Source organism: Erythrolamprus reginae, chromosome 4 (assembly GCF_031021105.1).
Source record: "Erythrolamprus reginae isolate rEryReg1 chromosome 4, rEryReg1.hap1, whole genome shotgun sequence".
Lineage (NCBI taxonomy): Eukaryota > Metazoa > Chordata > Lepidosauria > Squamata > Dipsadidae > Erythrolamprus > Erythrolamprus reginae.
The window spans coordinates 88,429,445-88,448,989 of record NC_091953.1 but is presented as its reverse complement, the minus strand read 5'-3'; the positions used below and the strand labels follow the sequence as shown (position 1 = coordinate 88,448,989).

The 19,545-nt window shown below is 37.8% G+C and overlaps 1 protein-coding gene across 3 annotated transcripts in view; it reads right to left on the bottom strand.

Annotated features, from left to right (window-relative positions):
- Nucleotides 1-19,545, bottom strand: part of PUDP (pseudouridine 5'-phosphatase) — a 112,569-nt gene that overhangs the window by 14,583 nt on the left and 78,441 nt on the right. For 2 of the 3 annotated variants that reach the window (XM_070750859.1, XM_070750861.1), the window contains exon 4: nt 7,518-7,962. In XM_070750859.1, the coding sequence (XP_070606960.1) occupies nt 7,786-7,962 (177 nt within the window). In that variant the 3' untranslated portion in view covers nt 7,518-7,785. Of the gene's footprint in view, nt 1-7,517; nt 7,963-19,545 lie in introns of those variants that run through there. The other variant, XM_070750860.1, reaches the window with a different exon arrangement.

The following is a 19,545-nucleotide window of genomic DNA, read 5'->3' as shown; positions in this document are numbered from 1 at the left end:
TAAATAAATAAGTGTCATTTGTTTTTATATTTGTTTTTAATGTTTTTAAAAGAGAAAACTGTTTAATAAAAACTATTAAAAAGTCACTTCAATGTAATCAAAGTAGACAGTGACCAGTGATTCTCAACCACAGATCCCATTTAAATACCTTTTGTGGTCATGGACTTAACTCAATATTTAAATCATAATATGTCTTCCTTTGTGAACCACCTGTGATGACACTGTGCCCTTGAGGGATCCCTTGATCAAAGATTCAGAACCACTGCAGTAGGTTAACTTGATCATAAATCTCAGCTATATATGCTTACATTCATGTTGTAATCCTAATTATTTTAGGAATAGAGAACAATGAGCAATTGATTTTTTTTTAAGACACACACACAAACACTCACAGAAGCTTTGGTACACTAAACAGTGATGTTTCAGGACACGGAGGTAAAATTTTATTTTAATTAATTGCAACAAAGCATTTTAATTTACAGCGTTCAAGTATGCATATATTTATAACCTACCATTCTTTTAATCAATCTACAAATACATGAATATCATTTGATGAATTTTGAAAAAGTATAGCAGAATATTCCTAATGATCTTAACATTTAAAACATTTTTTTTGCAAATTTCATAGATAATGCCACAGAAAACAAAGGCACCATAGGTACATAATTTCAACCTCCAAAAGTTTTTTTTTCTTGCACCAGAATTCAGCAGTATGCCTGTTAAGTACACAGATTTCTACTTTCATAGTCAGAACTGCAGATACTTTTTTTTTCTGAAAAGACAATAGACATTGAAAATAGACAATAATGCAGCCAAGGAAACAGTATCTAGTAGACTGAATCAGTCATGACTTCATCAGATGAGGTTAATCAAGTAGGTAAGTTTGAAGAGAAGAAGCATTGTTTGTGACATTATTTAGTAAATTTCAAGAGCAAAGATTTCTCCAAAGCTGAAAGATGTATTTACAATTGGCTATGAAAAGAAAAAAGGGCAAAAGCTTGGGATAAAGAAAACATCCAACAGTAAAACACGCACACACACAAAATAAAGCTAATAAGATATACATTTAATTGTGCAGCTTAAAATAATCTCTGCTGAAATGTTATAGTCATAGAAATGCCCAACTTTTTAATACAAAAATTCCAATTAAACCATCCCAGACGCATTTATCATTTTTCCATTAAAATAATTATCTTTAAAGAATGCATAAAGGAAGAAAAGTAATTCCCTACAGTTATGTAATTTATTTCCTGAATGGACTTAGGTAAATAAATATTTTGGAATACATGTTTGGGTTCACATATAACACTAAGCCATGAGAAGGTTTGCTTGGTTTTTAGCTTGGATAAACAAAAACTATATTCGATGTAAGTTGTGATTTATGACTTAGAACACAGTTGGAAACTTTTCCAAAAATGTCATTTGAACTCTGCCAGGCTTATGCAATGTTAGATCAATAAATTTACAGAAGGGTTATGTATTTTTCCTTAACCCTGTTATACCTATTTTAGAACATACATTATAGTTTTCCTACACATCTCCTACACCAAATAAATAGTAAAATATTATGCCATTATTATTGATAATTGTGGGGGCAATATGCTGGCTCTGTTAAAAAGTGCTATTGCTAACATGTTGTAAGCTGGCCTGAGTCTAAAGAGAAGGGCGGCATTAAAGAAAAATTGAATAAATAAATAAACAAAGTTGTGTGAAATTCAAGGTGACATTTGGTCCCAAAACATTATAATGAAGAGCCATAGATGGCTCTGAGATAATAGATTGTCCACTTTTTATCATGACACATGAATTCAGATTATACAAGAAATTATTGTGTAATATTTTCAATTATGTGTTTCATATTCAGCTAAACACAGACAACCATGTAAAAGATATTGAAAACAGACCTAAAGCACTGCTATTTAGATGGTCAAAGAACCTTACACATAAATTCAAAAATATTTTTTTCACTGGTGGCAGAAGAACCGTTGAACTTACCTGAACTGTCTTCTCGATGCTCTGCAAGGGGAGTCCAACGTGGGTGATACTTCAGCCTTATTGGTAGGGACTGAGTTAAAATTAGCATAAGCAGGCCCTGCCCCCAGCTGCCCCCAGCAGGTCACTCAATAAAAATTAAGGAATATTGCCAAAACCCCACACCTTTATTAACCATAACTAACATTAACCCAAAAAACCCTCAAGAATAGAAAACCTAGTGCCCCTGGGCTCAATGCCGGGCGGGTTTGGACTCTTCTCCTTGCAGTGCATCAAGAAGACCGTTCAGGTAAGTTCAACGGTTCTTCTCCACTACACTGCTACGGAGAGTCCAATGTGGGATATACCCAAGCTTATGTAACTGGGGCGGGCTAAGGCTGAACAAGGGGCACAGAGACCCCACACACCCTTTGGAGTATTCTACTGCTGATCAAAGACCCTGGGCCATATACGAGTTGGTATGGGTGCCCCAACCCAACAGGCTGGCGTCTGTCGTAATGATGTGGCAGGAAAGGTGATCCCTGTTGTAGAGTTGGTGACTTCCACCATGGGAGAGGCCTGCGAACCTCCACACTGATATGTACCAGTCTGTGGGAGTGACTGGTTCGTGCTCTCTGGGATGAGAAACCATTGAAGGGGTCTGGAACTTACATTCGGATGCTGCTAGACTCATTGCCGCTGTTGGGTGCTCCCATGGTTGTTTAACTTTGTCAAGAAAAAGTTGCAATGATGGGATGTGGTATGAGTTCTTCTGGGGCTTGGTGAAAAGGTGGGTAGCTGGTTGGATGCCCGCAGCTGGGTCCAAAGGCTTGTCAGCGGTGCCTAAGGCTACCGTCTGTTTGGATTTGTTAAGTAAGATGTGGAAGAGTGAGTCTAAACAGACCTGTGAAGGCTGGAGGTTCTGGAGGGGTAGTCTCATCCTCAGATAACTCATCCTCTGGGTCCGAGGCTGGGTCACGTAGCCTGTTATGTATGGAAGGACCAACAACAGGAGATGCCTAGAGAGGCTCCATACAGGAAGTGTTATGAGAACAGGAAAGGGCACTGGGAGAGGGGCGGTAACCTAGCAACCGGGGAAAATAAGGGATTACCATTGGTTTTGACTTGTGATGCCTCCCAGTTTGGAGTAGGAGCTGTGTTAAGTCAGACTTCCAAATGGGTCGGAGGCCCCATTAGCGTATTTTTCTAGAACTCTTGCTAAGGCTGAGCGAAACTTCGGGCAAATAGACAAAGAAGCATTGGCCTTAGTGGCAGGGGTGCGAAGATTTCACGATTATTTGTACGGAAGAAAATTTGAACTTGTAACTGATCATCAACCCTTACTAGGAATTTTAGCAGGAAATCGCCAAAGTCCTGTAGTTCTGTCACCCCGCATGGCAAGATGGATTATATTCTTAGCAAACTATACTTACAGGTTGGTGTACCGGCCGGGAAAGCACATTGCCCATGCCGATGCGTTAAGTAGATGTCCTCTTCCAGATATCTTGGAAGACCCGGCGCCAGTGTCCTGTGTGTTAGCCATTGAGGAGAGTCCATTAGTTTTAGTCGCATCGGAGGTAGCGAAACAGACAAGCCGTGACCCAACATTGGCTATAGTAAGACAGTGGGTGCTCCGGGGGTGGCCTAAAAAGGAGCAAGCACCTGAATATTCCTGTTATTGGAGGTGCCGTTCGGAATTATCAGTGGAAAAGGGCTCTTTATTAAGGGGGTCCAGAGTAATTATTCCACCCTCTCTTAGGCGTCAAGTGCTAAGTCTTCTCCACAAGGGGCACCCCGGAATTGTAAGGATGAAAGGCCTGGCCCGAGACTACGTGTGGTGGCCGGGAATAGATCACGAGATAGAAGAGTGTGTAGAGGCATGTCTAAGGTGTCCAGAAAACAGGCCCTCACCTCCTAGAGCACCACCAATAGCATGGGAACCCCCTGCAGGCCCATGGGCTCGCCTCCATATTGATCTAGCTGGGCCTTTCCTGGGTCAAAATTTTTTAATAGTTGTGGACGCCCATTCAAAATGGTTGGAAGTGGTGCATTTACATTCTACGCAATCATTTGCAGTTATCAATGCGTTGAATGCATTGTTTGCAACCCACGGATACCCAGATATTGTGGTGTCGGATAATGGACCACAGTTCACATCGGTCCTATTTGAAAATTACTTAGCGGCTGCGGGAATCCGTCATGCCCTTACGTCACCGTGGCATCCGGCTAGTAATGGACAGGCAGAGTGAATGGTACGGTCAGCGAAAGATTCACTTAAGAAACTTCCACAAGGGTCTTGGTCAAAGAAATTATCAGAGATGTTATTGGCCCAGCATTCCACTCCATGTGTGGCCACTCAAAAAACCCCAGCGGAGCTGCTAATGGGTCGAAAATTAAGAATAATTTTAGACAGGTTACACCCATGGTACAGAAACAATTCTCCGTGGCCGGAGGCTCCTCCTAGAAACTTGGAAGTAGGATCTCGGGTTTTTGCCCGAGCTTATGGGGAAGGTCCAACCTGGGTTCTGGCCACCATAGTGAAAGTGTCGGGTCCTCGTTCTTATGAAGTTGAATTAGAGGATGGCAGGGTATGGCGTAGACACTTAGATCAGGTCCATCTCCGCAGAGAAACTCATGGAAGATAGTAGTTCCATTCCGCGAGAGGATAATGAAGTACGTTCGGAAATGGCAGGTCCAGGGATCTTGGACAGTAACGTAGATACACACCTTCCGTCCCAGTTTACCGTTCCTTTAAGTGCAGAGCCAGAATTCCACAAACCTCCGCGAGGTCAGGTAGCAGGGGAAGATGGACTACGTCATTCGGGTAGAATAGTTCGGAAGCCAACCTACTTAAAGGATTATGTATGTTCCAGAGTAAGGGGGGAGGAGTGTTATGTATGGAAGGACCAATGACAGGAGATGCCTAGAGAGGCTCCATACAGGAAGTGTTATGAGAACAGGAAAGGGCACTGGGAGAGGGGCGGTAACCTAACAACCGGGGAAAATAAGGGATTACCATTGGTTCGTTCCTCAGCCAGCTGGCAGTTAAATAGGGGAAACCCGAGGAGGTTTGACAGTTGAATACTGACTGTTGTATTAACGTTATGTTATGCTGGAATAAAGCAGTTCAAGCAAAGCCGCAATTACGTGTCCGAATCTGTACCAAGCCACTTCATAGCCCAGGGTCCTCGTGGAGCGAATCCTGCATTGGGGATGGTGGAGCAGGTGCTGACCATATGTCCCTGCATGTAGAGGCCTGAGGAGCGGGTGCTGTGTACTGTTGTGCACCTACCGCAATGGCCTGAAAATACGCTGAGGCGATCATGTCCTGAATAGATGGTGACATGTGGTGCCAGGTATCAGGAGAGGCTTGTAGGCCTGCAGTTGTTGGCGTGAAGGTGGCTGATGGTGCCTGAGGTTGAGGTGCATATGGCCAGGCTGTAGGGGCTGGTATGGCGAAGACTGGCCTATGTGTCCCCTCAGTTTGTACTGCAGGACAATCTGGTGACCAGTCCTTGTCTGTGGCAGAACCAGCTCTTTCTGGTAACCTGAGATATGTAGAAGAGGTTAGTAACCCCAAGAGCTGACTTAATGATACACTTGGAGAGGCCTGGAAGAGGGGAGCTTGAGTGCCTTGCCTCTGATCTGCTTCTAACTGTCCTTCCAGGGCTTTAATTCTTTTTTCTGCCTCCTTTAGGGCGGAAGATGCCTGTGAGCTCTTAGACTTAGTTTTGAGACTTTTCTTTTGTCTTGGGGTTAGAAGCTGCTGAGGTGCTGACTCTGGGGGCACTGATTGAGGTAGATCAGCCATGGCTAGTAGGTAAAATAGCTATATATAAAGCTCCAAACTTGGCTACAATTGCGGGGGCGGAATAACAATTGCGTTAATTACCAGATTCCACCTTAGATCGTCACTTTGTTGAATCACTTAAGGCCTGCTCACTTGTCCTTTCCGAAAGACCCACAAACCACTTGTTTGGGCATTGCTATCTAAGAACGCCTGGTTTCATTGGTTAAGAACTGTACCTGACTAATAGCAATGGCTCTGACTGGGCCCTGGGAATAGGCTGGCCTCATAGTGAGAGGGGGCAAAGCCTTGAACTGCCGAGAGGACGACCCCTGTACTGGCGGGAAATCACACCCTTTCCAAAATGACAGGCAGAATTGCTGGTGACCGAGAATCCAACCCCTTTTACATGGCGGGTGTCGCTACCTCCGCCGGACTTCTCAAGGATCACCGGCTTCTTTGGATCAACTGGGAGGCGGTGGTAGAGTGTTTTGGCGCTGCTGTGCACACGCTCTCTTCGGTGAGCCTGGGGGGTTGCCGGGGCAACAAGGTAAACACAGCCGCTTCTCTCTGATTTCACTGTCGACTTTCCTAATTTTCAGTTGTCGTTGGTCACAGGGCAATGGGATCTGGCCGTGCAGGCCAGGGATCCCACCCAAGGTGACTCCCTGTCTTGGGGGAAGTACCCTCTCGGAGTAGAGGCCCCTGACTGGGAATAAGTTGCAGGTATTACCCCGCAGGGCAGGGACCTGAACCCTGGCAGAGAGTTACTGATCCATTAAAAGGCCTTTAAACTTCATCCTGCAAGAGAAAAAAAAACAAAAGGAAAGATTAGACTAAATAAGTCAGACAGGAGGAAATGACTGAGCTCCCTCCACTATGACTGAGTTTTTAAGACTGACCTGCTGGGGGCAGCAGGGGAAGGGCCTGCTTATTATGCTAATTCTAACTCAGTCCCTACCAATAAGGCTGAAGTATCACCCACGTTGGACTCTCCGTAGCAGTGCAGTGGAGAATCTTGTATTACAGTTCATCCAAAGTGACATATAGTTCTGTGTGACTATTTCTAGTGATTTACAACAACATCAAAAATCTAGAGAAAATGTTCTTTATAGAATGTTTCTGAAAATAAAAAATGATGGAAGAAATAATGAGAACATTCAAGAGAGCTATTAGCTTATTTTCCCATCAATTTTTTATGAAAAAGAGCATATCTTTTTGAATGAGTATACAGTGATCCCCCGCTCGTTGCGAGGGTTCCGTTCCAGGAGCCCCCGCAACGAGCGGGTTTTCGCGAAGTAGCGATGCGGAAGTAAAAACACCGTCTGCGCATGTGCAGACGGTGTTTTTACTCCCACAGCGCTAGCGAGGAGCCGAAGATCGGGGGCGGGGCGGCTCTTTGCCGCCGGCATGGAGGGCTTCCTAGCAGCCCCCCAAACCCGGGTTGGGGGTCCGGGGGCGCTGGCTCTCGGCGCTTTTGAGCTGAATCCGGAAGCGAATTCGCTTCCGGATTCAGCTCAAAACCGGCGATACCAAGCGGCAAGGAACGGCTTGTCTCGGCGCTTTCGAGCTGACAGCTCGAAAGCGCCGAGACAAGCCGTTCCTTGCCGCTTGCTATCGGCGGTTTTGAGCTGAGTCCGGAAGCGAATTCGCTCCCGGACTCAGCTCAAAAGCGGCGAGAATGAACGGCGTGGGCGGGCGAAGGGCGGGCGGCAGCGAGGAGTTTGCGTGGGCGGTGGGGAAACTCCTCGCTGACGCCAGCAAGAGGGGGAAGACCCAGGGAAGCCGCTGCCATCTACGCATGCGTGCCCGGCACGCATGCGTAGATGGTATTTTTGACTTCCGGGTTGAAAAATAGCGAAGTACCCTGTTCGCAATGGTTGGGGACGCAATAAACGGGGGATCACTGTATAATCTTAAAACTTCTTAAGCGTCAAATACATTTTAATTCTGAATTAAACTGAAGTGTAAATAATGAAACAATACTAAATACTAAAAAAATACTAAATTTAAATTTTAAAAAATGTTCAATCAAATGGTGGTAGACCAAACAATTCTGGCTTGAAATCACTCATGGACCCCAGCACTAGAGTTGCTTCTTTTGTAAGCTCTTTGTTCAAGTTTTCATCTGGAATCATGATTACTTGCATACCAGCCTTCAGTGATGCCTTCACTCCATTGGGAGCATCTTCAAACACAAGACACTAAAGATTAAGAAACAAAAGAATCCAATTAAACAGAAGCAAAATATTTATTCTGTTATAATCAATGATATGTAATAACCAATATATGATGATGATATATTTTAAATTCAAGGCTTTGTTGAGACACCTGGGAACAATTTTCTGGAATAACTTCTTTTTAAATATATACTTTTATTTTTCTTAATTCACATGCTAGATGTGAAAGCCTAAGCTTGTGATGCTAAGGTATCAAGAGTAACTGTACAAAAGAGGTAATTATATAATTTGTCTGTAAACATCATTCAGTGGCTTTGAAGATGCAGGCATGTGCTGAAATGAAATCACCTGCCTTACCCAAGAATCACATACTTTGTATTACTAGTATTAGCTTATCGGGTTTATGAAATAAGAATATGCAGATTTCCAAGCTTCTATATTTTTACAATTTCTCTATCATCGTAGTACACTGCCATCTTCAACTACATTAATCACTAAGATGTTTCAAATTGTCTACTAAGGATCACAATATTAAGAGCAATATTATCATTTTAGTATGCATTTGAGCTGTCACATAGAACAAGGAAAAGGAAAAAATATAGGTATCTAAATTGTATTTATTTAAGCCACTTATATATGTAGCTGATCAATTCACATACTGAGGCTCTGGGTGGCTAATGTGAGATTAAAAACAGGTAAGCAACCCCCCCTCCCCAAAAATACATCTGAAGCTAATTTCAATCATTAGATAAATAACAAAAAACAGATTTCTCTAGCACTCTGGGAAAAAGCAGCTTTTTAAGGATTTAGGAGAGATCAAGAGACTTTGGGTCATCCAAACATCTGGCACATCATACTTTAAAGTACGTTTAAGTACGGTAAGTACATTTCCAAGAGAGAAGCCCTCTTCTGGATCCAGCTAGATCCAAAGACTAGCCCTCTCGTCTAAATCCTGGATGACCAAAGCATTTTTTCCAGGCCAACCTGTATTTAATAGTACAGCTAAAATGTAGCAAAAGAAAAAATTCCATTGATAAAAATCCTAAAGGGTAAAATAACTCAAGAATTGTAAAAACTATGATCATAAAAACACAGTCCAACACAATACCACTGAAAAAGCAATACTGTACAAAAAAAATCCAAGAAGAAACCAGCATGGTTGCATGAAAGTCAAAGATAAAAAACCAGTTTTTTTCAAAATATAAATAACAAGAAAAACATCAAGAAAATACTGGTAGTTGGTCCACTAAAGACAGAAGATGGCAAGGAAGTAACAGGCAGTAGAGAGAAAGCAGAGCTGCTTAACTTATTCTTTGCATCAGTCTTCACACAAAAATAAACTATAACCCAACTTTCTAATAACATAACTGAAAAAGACAGACTAGAAATAAAAATAAAAACAAGGGTTTTTTGCTTTAAAAAAAACCTGTCTCCTCTCGATGAATATAATTCATCAGGACCTGATGAATTACATCTCAGAGTTCTGAAGAAGTGAGTATGTTACCTCATCTTATATGTACCATGTCTTTTTAAAAAATCCTGGAGTACCAGGGAATTATATGAAGACTGGAAAAGAACTGATGTGGTTCTCATCTTCAAAAAAAGGGGGGGAGGAAACATACCCAGGAAATTACAGGCTAACCAACCTAACTTCAATACCTGGAAAGATACTGGAAAAAGTAATAAAAGCCAAAACCAGATTTGTGGCCATCGAGAAACAAAGAAAGTTATAGCTAGTAGCCAGCATAGGTTTAATAAAAACAGATCATGCCAAACCAATCTTATTTTTTTCTTTCACTATAAATTAGTAGACCAACAAAATGCTGTGGACATAGTACTTCAGCAAGATATTCAACAATACGACCAACTTTTTGATAAACTAGAAAAATGGGGGATAGACGGATGGACTTATAACACACTGCCAAACAGTACTCAATGAGTTATCCCTAATCTACTGTTTACATCTACATGAAGAGAAGTAAACAGTGGGATACCACAAGGTTCTGTCTTAGGTCCAGTACTCTTCAATGTCTTCATAAAAAAACCTACATGAGGGAATGGAAAGGGAACAAATTTTCAGAAGACAATCTCAGGATCCAAAAAAAATCTTTACAGACTTGAACAATGGGCCCTATCCAATAACATGAAATTAATGAGTAGAAAAGCAAGGTTTTACATCTAGGCAAGAAAAAACAAAATACAGTGTTGCGGCCTGCCAGCAGCCCTTGCAGTTGGTAGCTGATTCTGACAATGAAGAGGCTGATGTAGTGATGTGCCAGCGGCCTGTGCAGCTGGCACCTGAGTCAGTCAGTGATGAGGCTGGAGAGGACTTGGTGCCAGAGGTGGAGATTCAGCCAGAGCCTACAGAACCTCCAGAAGCTCCCATCAGTGATGAGGAAAAAGAGGAAGAGCCTATTCTCAATGCACGTACACACAGACCTGCCAAAAGGCAGGAATGGTTCCTCAGGAGGAAGTCTACTTGGGAGTAAGGCTTGGGGCTAATTGGCCACTCTCATAGCCTATTTAAGGGATGACGACAAAGGATCCAGGAAACAACATTGCTCCTATTCCTTCGTGTCTTGATTCCAGAAATGTCTGATCAGCACTTGTTCTCTCTCTTGGCATTTTTCCTGCAAATTGCTTCTGGGCATTTTGCCAACCACTGTAAGATCACTGTTATCTACAAGACTGTTTACTCAGAATTGAGTTGTTGTTTTGTGGATCTGTGCTGGCTGTTAATGAAGTTGAAGTAACAACTGAAGTAACCGGTATTCAGAAAGTACTCCTTTAAATTGTATTTGTATTTGGCGACTACTAAGAAAGCTCATTAGTAGTCCTTAATTAGTAAACTAATATTTGTACAAACTTTGTGTGTGCTGCATTCTTTGTGGTCTATACCTGGGCAGAACAGACAGATTAGGGGAAACAAGGCTCAAAAACAATAGTTGTGAGAGGGATTTTGAGAGTCCAAGTGGATCATCTCTTAAACATGAGCCAACAGTGTGCAGCAGCAGCCAAAAATGCTAATACAATCCTTGATTATATAAACAGAAGCATAGAATCAACATTATGTGACGTATTAGTACTGCTTTATAAGTAGCAAGACCACACCAGGAATACTGGTGTTTGGTCACCACATTACAAAAAGATGGTGAGACTTTGCAAAAACATGCAAAGAGCAACACCTAAGATGATTAATAGCCTGGAGACAAATGTGCTTTCTGAAAAATTAAATTTCAACTTATGTGTTATTAAAGGAGGAGCAAACCTAACATGATAAAAAAACAGAATGTTCTATGCCACTATTAACAGTTATTAGAAAAACATGATAAATCATGCATATTTAACAGTTTGAAGCCTCATGCAAAATTAAATAGCGTATTGTTTTGCCATCAATGTCAATGTAAAATTACTTATGCTATTTCAATAAGGATTGCCATTAAAAGCCAAGTACAATTGCTGAACTACATCTGTACTTTTATTTATGTATTGCCAATATGGCACATTTTGAAACAAATATTTTATTCAAGCCATTCTTTTCTTATACTGAACATACATTATTTATTAAACAATAAATACATGTCTGCATTTTTAAATTAATTGAATTCATTTTGCTCATAAAATATTTTCATTGTCTTTGTTCTCTTCCAGTTGTTGTTGTGTGAAGATTTTTATACCTTTATTTTCTGCAATCTCCTACAGTTTTCAGTAGTAATACAATAAAAAATAGCAAAATCAGTGTTGTCACATTTATAAAATGAAAATATGAGGCAATTACACTGAAAGTCAGAGCTCATACATATATACGTTAAATTCAAAATATCTTATATATTGTATGATTTGATCAATATGCACCAACTCTATCTATTAACTACTGAAAATTATTGAAGTATTATTCTTTCTCATTACTGCTATTACTAAAGATTAAGAATACAACAATGTTTTGAGCTGCTCTTTTAGAAAAACTGATTTTGTGAACAGCTTAAGTATTTTGAAATATAAATCCACATTTTTAATTTCTTGTTGCATATAGAAAATAAAAAGAGAATGACCAGGAAATTTTGCCTTTATATGTCTTTGCACTATAAAAAAATACAAGTCTGCTCAAATATATATACGCATACACACTATGCAAATAATTGTGCACTGACTTCCACAATATTCTTTTACTTCATTTTTAAAAGACAAATGCAACATGCATAATTAAAAGGTTTAATAACACATTTAAAATGGGAAGCAATTAAAATAATTAATCAATTCAGGTAAGAAGTAAGAAAAAGATCCATAATTATAGTGATTTTATGTTAGAACAAATAAATGTATTAGTAAGTGTTGGCTGACATCTCTTGTCAATATTTTACTAGTGTCTGAGTTAAATACTGAATGTGTTGCAGGGGTTATTATCGAAATGAAATGAAATGAAATTCAAATTCATTGGTGTGGTGAGGTAACCAATGCATCCTTGCCTTACTGATTAACAATGACTTCTGCAGCAGTTTAGATAAAAGAAGTGGGACAAATATTTTGCATGTGCCTTCTAGAATTTCTCTTTATTCTCACAAGAATCAATATTTCACATGAATATATTTTTTTGAAAATTTAATACCCGTGTCATACATTATTGTTGATGTTAACAGCCAACTTAAAATAACTAATGGTGCAGCTCTCCCTGCAGAGGACGGCCTTACCTAGCTGAATTTGCTGATTCCAAAAATATAAGTAGGGGTTGTACTAAATTAGATAGATCATCAGCAAACATATGATCACTGGTTAGACCTGAAATTCAACTAGAAACAAATTAATTCTAAATCATCACCAAGAGAATGATACTGGAATACTTGGAACACACACATCAATATGCAAATACAAGCAAATTCATTACAAAACTTTCATGACTCCTTAAATGTTATACCTTTGGTATTCTAAATTGTCTTTTATAAATTCAACAATACAAAGACCTCTCTGCAATTATTATTATCATTCAATATGGCATTAAGTTCGAGTCAATATCCGAATCTCCATCACTGCAATGGATAGTGTTTGTTAGTCCAAAATCGGTTCTAAAAACATCTATAATGGCTTGCAAATGAATACAAAAAACACTGGTTAAAAGTTGCAAAGAATCTGTTCCCTCCCCTGAACATTTATTTTGGAAAGCTATTTTTTGCATTCAAACTGAAATATTATGCATATTATATTTTTTGTCCTTGTCTTACTGGTGAAGTGACATAGCACATTACATTTTTATTTAATTATTGAGTTAGTATCAATAATAAAAAGGAAAACATACATAAATTAAGTTAATTAAGAGTGGATAAAAATACTTCCGGGGGCGGGTCTACGGCGAGCAGGCGTGCGAGAGCAGAGCTCCGCTCTCCCAAGCCTGATTTTGCAGTTCGGGGGGTTGAAATTTGGCAGAATTTCGACGCAACCACGTTGGAGAGGTGGCTGAAGTAGCGAGGGTTCCTCCTAGCACGGAGGTGTGAAGCAAGCACCCCGTGTGCAGGAGTGAGAACCTCGCAAACCTCGAAGCAAGAGAGTCACCAAACAACATGGTGACGTTAGTGCTGTGACAGCCCAGCGTAACAGAGGAAGCAAGAGAGTGTAACTATAATCCTATTTACAAAGAAGAAGAACCCAAGTATGATGACAAAAAATATATATAGTCAAATTAATGGAAGATTAAGTTAAGAGAGAGCAGTAGCGTGGGACCCACCAAAGTTGGTTAGCGGCTACTCAGCGGTGTGGGAGAAAAGACAAAAAAAAAAAATTCTACTGAGAAACCTGGAAGACCCGGAAGACGTTTGGAGTTAAAACCTAAAACAACAGGAGTGGACTAACAAGCACCCCGTGGAGGAGAAACCTGAAAAACAACTTAAATAACTTAACAACTGTTTGTGAGTTTTGTGACTGAAAGAGTTTTGAGACTGAAAGAAATGGTGGAGAATACTAATTTTTTGGGGAAAAAAGAGCCAAATGACGGAGACTGCAGGGACTACGGAATCAGCGGAAACAGCGGTAGTGACGGAGACACGGAGATACGGAGGTTGCTGAGAGATCGGAAAAGGGAGGAAGTGCTCCAGAGTTTAAAGAAGTTTAAAGAACAAACGGTAAAGATCTGAGGTCCACGACCAAAGGAATAAATAAACAGCAGCGGTGGAGTGTGCTTGGAAGTGACGAAGGAGCCTGCAGAAGCTGACGAGATAAGCGGGAAGAGTCAAAAGAAGGTGCAGAGAAGAGGAACATTGTGGGAGGAGGAAGTCAGCTTAATTAAGCACTTATTTATATCTCTTTTCTCTCCTCTTTACCTTCCCTAAATCGAAAAAACTGACTAAAAAACTGATTTACTAATTAACTTTCTCCCTGATTAACGGATTAACTGATGACTTGCTATTTATAGCGGAAGAAAAAGAAATTTGACCAAACTTTGATTGAACTCTGATTGAACCTTGATTGAACCCTGATTGAACTCTGATATACTGAACCTGAATGTGAACTTAAAAATCTAAGGACGAAGAATTAGGTAAAACCCCACAACAAACAGAAAGGTTGATTATTATTATTTTCTGGATGAATTGAATTCCTATGAAGTGAATGGTATTAACGATACAACGAAATAAGTAATTAATCTGTATTCCTATTTCTATCTCAGCTATAACATATCTACAATATCTATACTTAGAATATATATATTAGCTTAATAATATTAATATTACTATTGAATATATTGAATTACATTGTATGAATTATACTGATCTATTGGAGTAAAGGAAGAGGGGGGAAAAAGGGGGGGGAATATAAGAAAAGAACAATAACAATAACAGCTCATCAACAAGTAGCTCAATATTAAAAGTCTAACTGCGCATTATATACCTTAAGTCTAACTATATATTAGACTCATCTGATTCCAAGAAAATATTAGACATTCAAGTTAATAATCAATTAAAAAGATTAAAATGGCAACTTTCCAGAAATATACAAAAAAACCATCTGGCTCCCCCTCAACCCAAAAATCAATAGTTAGCATGTTAGCAACAGAAAAGGCCAGCAGTACTGGTAATATTAGCAACACCCCACAAACAACGCAGGAGGCATTAATGGCAATTCAAGAAACAATGCTCAAACTGGAGGAAAAATTAGATAGGAACCATGAGGCAATGAGGGAAGATATGCAAAAAATGGACAATAAAATTGAAATAATCCATCAAATTTTGGAAAAAAATGAAAGGAGAATAGAACAAATTGAAAAGAAAGTAGAACAAAATGACAAAAAAGTAGTAACAATGGATGATAAATTGATGCAATTAAATAGAGAGTTAGAAGAATCAATAATTAATTTTGAGGTCGATAGAGCAGAATTTTATGTCAGATTCCAAAATGTAGAAGAAGAGAAAGATGAGAATTTAGTAGAGACAATGACAGAAATGATAGCTAATATATTACAAAAAGATAAACAAGAAACAGCTAATGGAATAGATGAGATTTACAGGGTGAACACTAACTACGCCCGAAAACATAAGCTTCCTAGGGAAGTACACGTGAGATGTGTAAAAAAGGAGATTAGAAATGAAATATTGAAAATTACAAAAGACGAAGCAATAATTCATAATGGGAAGGAAATCAGAGTTCTCAAGCAAATCCCAAAAAAATTAAGGGACAATCGAAGGGGATACCGACCGTTGGCAGATTTGTTAAATCAAAGTAAAATTACCTTCAGATGGTTAATTCCGGAGGGGATGCTTATCACATGGAAGGGGAAAAAAATAAAAGTAAATAACGAACTAATGGCACAGGAATTTTATGACGAATTAATAGCGGAAGAGAGGGTGGAAACAGGAAGTCAAAAAGAGATAGAAGAACCCCAGATAGATTCAGATAGCGGGAAAGAAGGAACTTCTAAAGATATAGTACAGGAGGAAGAAAGAATATTGACAAGAGCACAGAAAGAAAACAGGACAAACAGAAGACAAATAAGGAATTAAAGGGGGATGGGAACAGAAATTAAATTAATCTCAATTAATGTAAATGGCTTAAACTCATTTATGAAAAGAAATAGTATATTCAATAAATTACAAAAACAAAATTTAGACATTGTTTGTCTACAGGAAGTACACATTCCACAAAAAAATGAAAAGCAATTAGAAAATGAGAAAATTGGGAAAGTATTTACGTCCTTATCACATAACAAAAAAAGAGGGATTGCAGTTTACGTTAAAAAAGAATTAGATCCAAGGAAAATATATGCAGATAAAAAGGGAAGAACTTTAATCATGACAGTTAAAATTGTTAATGTATTTGTATCATTAGTAGTAATTTATGCACCAAATAAAAATGTAAAAAAATTCTTCTATAACTTGCACCAGAAACTGATTGAATTAGAAGTAGAAGACATTTGCATGATAGGTGACTTTAACGGTATTATTGATCCCATTAAGGATTACAAAAGTGCTAATAAAAATCGATATAAAAAAAGAAAAGTACTGCCAAAAACGTTTGATCAGATGTGTGAAGAATTAAACCTGAGGGATTGTTGGAGAACAAGGAACCAAAATAAAAAAGAATATACATTCTACTCCAATGCGCACCAAAGTTGGTCTAGGATTGATATGGCGTGGGTTAATAATAAGATAGGAAACTTAATAAAACGAATTCAAATTGATAAAAACGATTGGGCTGATCATAACCCAATAAAAATTATATGGAATGAGGAGGAGAAAAAAAATAGGAGTTGGAGATTAGATCTACAATTATTAAAAGAACAAGAATATATAGATTGGATTGCAAGAGAAATGAAATTATTTTTAAAAGAAAATAACAATCCAAATACCTCCCTCCAGAATTTATGGGATACAGCAAAAGCCTATCAAAGAGGCTTAACAATAGCCTATAAATCAAGAAAAAACAAGGAAAAAAGACAAAATCAAAAAGTGTGGATATTTAAATTAGGAAAATTAGAAAAAGAATCCCAAAAAGACCCAGGAAACCCAAATATAAGGCAACAAATTATGCTGATAAAACACAAACTAGAATTAATAGAGATAGAAGAAGTAACTAAGAAACTAAGAGAAGTAAAACAAAATCAATTTGAGCACGCAAATAAACCTGGCAGATGGCTATCGTATAAATTGAGGAAAGAAAGAGAGAAGAAATTAATCCAACAATTAACAGATAAAAAAGAAATAACACATTACCAGTTAAAAAAAAAGAAAGAAATTGCATTAGAATACTATAAAGAATTGTATAGTGAAGAAAATATTAAGGAAGAAGATATATTAAAATATTTAGAGACATGTAAAATCAATTTAATAAGTAAAGAAGATAAAGAAATATTAAACAAAGAAATAACAAAAGAAGAATTGGAAAGAACAATTATGAAACAGAATAATAATAAAACACCAGGCCCAGATGGCTTCCCAATTGAATTCTATAAAGCAACATTCCATGTAACGGGAGAATTATTATTAGAAATTTATAATAAAATGTTAACGAACGGAGAATGCCCGGCATCATGGCAAGAAGCTAACATAACGCTGATACATAAAGAAGACACAGATCCAAAGTATATTAAGAATTATAGACCAATATCTCTGTTAAATGTAGACTACAAAATTTATATGGCAATAATAGCAGACAGATTTTAAAAAATATTAAACAAAATAATACACTCTGATCAGAATGGTTTCTTACCTAACAGACAAATTAGAAATAATATAAGAATTACATTAAATATGCTAGAATATTATGAAAGCCATAATGATAAGGAGTTTGCAATGCTATTTCTAGATGCTGAGAAAGCCTTCGATAACCTCAATTGGAACTTTTTCAAAAAATTAATAAATACTATGGATTTAGGAGAGAACTTTGAAAATACAATAAATAAAATATACTCCAAACAAAAGGCAAGGATAATTATAAATGGAGATTTAACCAATACATTCGATATTAAAAAAGGAGTGAGACAAGGCTGTCCACTATCTCCCTTAATATATATAATGTCTATAGAAATACTATTAAACCGAATTAGAGGGGAATCATCAATACAGGGCACCCAAATTAAACAACAAATTTATAAAACACAGGCCTTCGCTGATGATCTGGTCTTCTTCTTAGAGAATCCTGTTAGCTCAATGATATATTTAGTAAAAGAATTAGAGAACTATGGGAAAGTGGCCGGCTTAAAAATAAATAGGAATAAAACTAAAATATTAACCAAGAATTGTAACCAAGATTTAAACAAATTATTAATAAAAGAAACAGGTTTTCAAATAGAAAAGAAAATTAAATATCTAGGGATTTGGTTTACGACAAGGTATTCTTCACTGAAAGAACTAAATTATACAAAATTATTAACAAAAACAAAAGAAGATTTAGAAAAATGGTCAAAGTTAAATCTATCCTTAATGGGAAGGATCAATACAATAAAGTCTAATATACTTCCAAGGTGGCTCTATCTCTTCCAAACAGCACCAATACAACTAAACAAATCGTTCTTTGCTAAAATAAATAAAATAATTTCTAAATTTATCTGGTGCAATAAAAAACCTAGAATAAACATGAAAGCCCTACAAGATTTAAGAACAAGAGGAGGATTCGGTTTACCCAACTTAGAAATATACTACCAAGCCACTAAATTACTATGGATTAAAGAATGGGTCAACCTTGAAAATCCTAGAATTCTAACAATAGAAGGCCACGATATAAATGAAGGATGGCACGCACATTTGTGGGAAAAAGAACACTCAAAACATTCTCACTTTAAACAACACCAAATTCGGAATACACTATTGACACACTGGCGGAAAGTCAGGAAAAAATACTATAATGAAATTCCCAGATGGCTATCCACTCTAGAAGCTCAAATTCATCCAAACATAATAAGCCAAGAACAAAAAATAACCTACGAAGCCCTATTAAACACTAAAGGAAGTCTTAAAACTAGAGAAAGACTTAAAGAGGAAGGTATAGTAATAGATTGGCTTCCATATTACCAAATTCAAAGCAGATATAAAAGGGACTTGGTACAATTTGGAATATGTAATAAACAAAATGAAATAGACAAAATATTGACAGGATCTGACAAAAAATTTATAACTAAAATGTATATTTATCTATTAAACTATGAAAACATTGAAGAAATTGTTAAACCTAACATGATATCTTGGATGACCAACTTTGGATATGCAATTCAGCTAGAAGACTGGGAAAAACTATGGTCAGTTAATTATAAGATGACTTTGTCAACACCATATAAAGAAAATCTTTATAAAATGTTCTTCCGATGGCATTATGCGCCAGCACGCCTAGCCAAAATGAATGTAAACATTAGTAACAAATGTTGGAAGTGTAAAAAAGAAGTGGGAACATACTACCACATATGGTGGCAATGTAACGAAGCAAAAAAATTTTGGATTCAAATTAGGGCATGGATGGAAGAAATATTGGGCTATAAAATTGAAATAAAACCGGAAATGTATTTATTAGGCATAATTAGAGGAAAACATAGCAAAGAAAATTACTACTTAATAAATCACTTACTTACTGCTGCAAGATTAGCATATGCACAAGTCTGGAAACAAGATAAGATTCCAAACAAAGAAACGGTAATTA